General features: G+C 60.9%; 1 protein-coding gene across 1 annotated transcript, besides 3 other annotated features; it reads left to right on the top strand.

The window, feature by feature from the left end:
- Positions 1 to 28: 28 nt before the first annotated feature.
- Positions 29 to 62: a microsatellite.
- Positions 63 to 100: 38 nt separating this feature from the next.
- Positions 101 to 128: a microsatellite.
- A 334-nt stretch (positions 129 to 462) lies between these two features.
- Positions 463 to 4653, top strand: Tco025E_03682 (uncharacterized protein; the record flags this gene model as incomplete). The annotated part of the gene is made up of 1 exon (XM_029370600.1): positions 463 to 4653. The coding sequence occupies one exon, from the start codon at positions 463 to 465 to the stop codon at positions 4651 to 4653; it is 4191 nt and encodes a 1396-aa protein (XP_029229377.1).
- Positions 4654 to 4833: 180 nt separating this feature from the next.
- Positions 4834 to 4902: a microsatellite.
- Between the last annotated feature and the right edge of the window lie 209 nt (positions 4903 to 5111).

Raw genomic sequence — 5111 nt, 5'->3', positions numbered from 1 at the left:
GCGTTTCCGAACTACAGAGGATGCCAAAATATATATATATAAATATGTGTGTGTATATAATAACCACAGCGATGTGTGTTTGCGCGTGCGCGTGCGTGTCAGAGAGAGAGAGAGAGAGAGAGGGAGAGCTGCCACAACGCACTTTTACCGCCGTCTGCGGTGCGTCCGTATTTTCTTTGCTCTCTAAGGGGAGGGTGACGATTCGTCTTTATCCTTGCTTTTTTTTATTGTTTTTTTTTGTGGCTTAGCGAGAGCCTTAGGGGTTGGTTGTGCTGGCGTGCGGGACTGGGGTCTCTGCTGGCGCGCTGACAGGACGTCGGGGCAACCGTGTCGCTTCCGTGCGTCCTTCTAACCGTCTCCGTGTTTTCGGTGTTGTTGTCATTACACTATTTTTACGTGCCCCGTGTGCGCGTGTGGCGTTCCTCCTTTGATTCCTCGCGGCGTTGGCTGCCTCCCTGACGGATGCCGCGGAAGGCGACTGAGGCAGTCGTTGAGGCGGACCCCCCGCGGCGTCCTCCGCCGCGCGAGGAGCAGGACGTGCGACGGCCCCTGCAACAAGGTGCGCACGTGGACACAACGCTCCCCAGCAGCGCGTACGAGACGCGTATTGTGGACCAGCTGCAGCTGCTGCTCAACACCAGCCAGGTGGATCAGCAGGAGTCTGTGAAAATGGGGCGTATCGCCGCCGGGGCCCTCTTCTTCCATCAGGGCATCCCAGTCGGACTCACATTTGGCATTCTTCTTATCTCCTGCGTGTTATACCCGTCAGTGCAGACCATCGCGTGCACTGTGTTGTTTTTCGTCCTTTACGCATTCTGCATGGGCGTGCAGATTTACTTGCTATGGGCACGCATCACCGAGAAGAAAATGCATACGGCCTGTGTTATGCGTGATGTGCTTGAGCGCTGGCGACAACGCATAGCGGGGATGATGAAACTGCCACGCCAGAGCCCACATGAACGGCGGGCCGCGTTTCTGGAGTCCACCGGCATGTTGCCAGCAAAGGCGTTTCGTATGGTGGCCGTCATCGACGTGACCACAGGGCGATTGAAGCACATCCTCAAGTGTCTCCTGATGCGGGGCACAAGACGCCTGGACGAGTCAAAGCTCTGCGCATGGCCGTACACGGAGCCGGTTGGCCCGTGCAAACTTGTTGACGCCATGGAAATGACACTGAAGTCCGATCCTATTGTGCTGCGTCCGCTGCAAGACAAGCGTCGCCCGCCACGGCGCCCAGCCTCACAGCCTCTAGGCAGCATAGGGGAGGGGGAGGAGGAGGAGGCCAACACGACGGATGACAGCGATCACGAGCGCGACCCACGCAAGGAGACGATCGGCACCAACACGAACTCTGTCTCACAAAAGATGGAGTTTCTGGTGCACCGTGTCTTTCTGCTTGTGTGGGTGCTTGGCATGCTGCTGACGACTGCCGCTGGGCTCATCTTCTGCGCCTGCGTTGGCGTCCCTGTTGGCGAGAACGTCTTTTTGTACCCCTCCGTTGCGCTGCTTGGGCTGCTTCCGGTAAACGCCATTCTGCTGAGCCGTGCGCTTATGCTGTACGCCAATGTGTACCTGGAGCGACTCTTCAGTCACCTGGTGGCGAGACCCATGTACGCCCTCGACGACCGTGTGCCGCGGTTTTCCTTTCTCTCCATTTGGAAGTCGCTGTGGCAGGTCGTGCGTCAGCGCCCAGGCCGTCATCTGCTCTGCTTCTCCTCCTCCATTGTGGAGGTGCTGGGGACGGCCTCAGTTGTGGCGTTGCTGGACACGACCGGCGTGGTGACGGACATGGTGCCGCTTCCCGCAGTCATGCTGATGTGCAAGCGTGACGAGCAGCTGGACGCCGCCTCGAGCTCGGAGGACGAGGGGGGCAACGTCGGCAGCGGCGCGACAAGTCACCCGCACGACGATAAAGCGGCGGCGCCCGCGCGTTCCGCGTCACATAGGCAAAGGCGTGAGAGGAGGCCATGCGCGGGACGTAAAAAAGCGCAGAATAGGCTCTTTTTTGAGCTGCAGTTGATCCCTAGCCAGCGGGAGGACCTTGCTGTGCAGTTTGCCGACGAGCAGGAGCAGGAGGCGCGGGAGCGGAACGTGTCCCCTGTCGCCCACTGCTTGCTGCTGCACGCCCTTCTACCGGAGCCAGAAAACCTGGAGACCTGGACAGAGCGGTTTCGCTTTTGCGACCGAACCGTTCGCTGGGCGCGCAGCACCCATTGGATTGCGCGCGCCCACGACTTCGTGGACGACGTTGCCGACTCCTTCCGCGTACTCGCGCGCGTCTTTCAAATCAACACGAAGGCGCGAACCGGCACCCGCAACGACTATCCCGAGCAATCCAGCACCCTCTTGGCGGTGGACGAGAATGGCTTGCTGCACGCCTTTACGATAGGCACTGTCCACATGGTCGTCCACAACTGCTCCTACTACTTCACCGGCGCCTCTCTGGAGGCCTTGCGACCCGCGGCACGGGATGAACTGCTGAATACCGGGAGCATTGTGTGGGAGGATCGCATGGGGCTTGAGACGGTGGCGGTGGCGCATATGATGCTGCCAGAGATGTACGTCGCCGTCGCAAGGAAACATTTTCAGTGCGACGGGGATGGTTATGCGGAGTACTTCTTTTTCAACGGCGTGCGGGAGGGGGCGACGACGGGAGGTGGCGTGGGGCACTGCAGCTCCAGACTGCGGCAGCCTCAGGGGGAGGAGGGGGTGCGGCTACGATCGCAAGACGCCGAGGAAACGGTATTGCTGCAATGCGACAAGCGCGGGCAGAAGAAACACCCACAGCGCCAAGAGGCAGAGGCAGAAGGAGAGGCCGTGAACCGCGGAACGAGTTCTACGACGACGCAGGCCGCTGTGGATGGCAGCTCCTCGGCGGGATCGGCTGGGGAGGGGGGCAAAATGGCTTCTCCGGGCGGCGAAGGGAGTGACGCTGTGGATGCCCCTGCCTCGCTTGAGAGTCTCCTCGATCTTCTCGTGGGCAACTCCTTTGCGTTTCTCGCGTTTGTCGGCCTGCGCGACTCCATTCGCCCCGACGTGGAGAACTCCATGTCGCTTCTAGACGAGGCCGGCATCCGCTGCATGTACTTCTCCGCGGAGAACGAGCGCCGCACGAAGAGTTTTGGCAATCGACTGGGGCTTGAGACGGACTGGAACTGCTGCATCTCACTGAAGACGGGTGCGGTGGAGCTGGACCCGCACAGTATTCGTGCGCAGCTGCCGGTTGGGATTGACGCCATCCGGAAGCACATCTTACACGTGGACCCGATTCCGCTTCAGGTGAAGATGTTTTCGCACGCCCACAGCGTCTCCACGCGGGCGATGCTTTCGATTCTGCAGGACAACCACGACGTGGTTGTCTCCATCGGCTCCCTCTTTAACCACGGGAACGTGCGCAGCTTCATCCAGTCCGATCTCTCGATTGGCGTGCTGCCGACACGGCGCGGCCCGGTGGCGGACAAGGAGGAGGCGTACCTGCGGCATCACCGCCGCATTGTGGAGCCCTCCAACTTCCACGCGCGGAAAACGTTTAACCGGGACCTCCCGCTCTACCACAACGTGACGGACCTGCTTGCCTGCCCCTGCACCCTCTCGGCCTCCCCCACGCCGTCTGTTTTGCCGATCGTCACAACCCTCATCCGGCAGGCGCGACTTCGTCTCAGTGGCATTGGCAACTGCGTGGAGTTCGTATTGCACGCCAACTTCTTCGTGACCCTCGTGAACGCGGTCGCCCTCCTGACGGGCTCCCCGTTGCTCATCAGCCCTACCGCCACCGTCTTTGAACTCAACGTCATCATCCCCATCCTCGCACTCGCGTGCACGTATACGGCGTCTGCGGATATTGAGCCCATGAAGACGATTCCCTCACGACATAATTATTTTGTGCGACTTGCCATCTTTCGCCACAGTGTGGTGGTGTGGTGCCTGCGCTACGTCCCCTCTTTGGTGGCGCTGCTGGTTCTCGGCATCACCTGCGGCACACGCATGTGCAACAGCAGTGTGGCGGGTTTGGCTCTGTCGGTATCCGATGCCTGCATGATCTCCACCCGAGGCTACATTGCGCTGACGATGAATTACTGGCTTATGATTCACAGCTGGACGCACCTCAGCCGCCACCACCCGCTCTCGCCAAACTTCTCCTTCAAGGCCCGCTACGGCAGGCGATCGAGCTACCTCTTCAAGTCCTTTCGTTGGGTCTTCGCGTGCGTCATGTCGACCGTGTTGAGTGTGATCTTTGTGGTAGTCAACACGGTGGGCGATGGGGTCGCGCTTTGGGCCTTTTACCCTTCGCTGGCGCATTTCCTGATCTCCCTCCTCTTCCCGATCCTGCTACTCTTGTTGGACGTGCCCATTAAGACGTGGCGGCTGCGGCGCTACACGCTGATGCAGAAGTTCCAGCGACTGTCGTTCGGCACACGGCTGGGGATGCACTCGCCGCGGGGCGATTACGAGCCGGAGGGGGTGACCTTCGCGAACGCCTCCGAGGAGGCTGTGCGGCATGAGGACCGCAACCCGACGCTGAAGCAGCGCCTGCACGACGTGTTTTACCGCTTCACCACGATGAAGCGAGGGGAGCTGGAGCTCAACTGCGTCTGCTGCGATCACATTGGGGGAAACTACGCGACGTACCACGTCAACGGGGCCGTGACGTGAGTTCGCGGGCTTCCCGCCACACCCCCGGGCGCTCTGCGGCGAGCGGTACGCGGGGCGCGCAACGCAAGGAGTCACGCCACCGCTGGTGGAGCACAATCGCCGGCGCGATGCGCACCCAGACGGCGCAAACGGCGTCGGGGAGCCGGGTACAATTCACGCACACCGTAGTTGGAGGCGGTGGAGAGAGGGAGCGAGCGGGCGAGTGTGTGTAGCGGCTGCACGTGTGTGTGAGAGAAGGAGCGTGCGGCGGTAAGACGTCTGTGTTTGAGTCTTTGCTTCCCAACATATTTTTTTTTTTACGGCGGCGCTGCGGCGGTGGCCGATAGAGACCGCACCGGCGCCGTGCGATCGCGAGAGGCGCGCGCCGTTGGAGTCCGCGGGGGGCCGGCACCCACCACCCCCCGCCTTTCGACGGAAACGAAACGGCTGTGGAGCGGCATGCAGAAAACAAAGAAGAA

Source organism: Trypanosoma conorhini (genome assembly GCF_003719485.1).
Source record: "Trypanosoma conorhini strain 025E chromosome Unknown Tco_14.4_contig_00171, whole genome shotgun sequence".
In the NCBI taxonomy this organism is placed as follows: domain Eukaryota; phylum Euglenozoa; class Kinetoplastea; order Trypanosomatida; family Trypanosomatidae; genus Trypanosoma; species Trypanosoma conorhini.
Note: the sequence above shows the minus strand (reverse complement) of the source record. Positions and strands in the feature narration are given on the sequence as shown.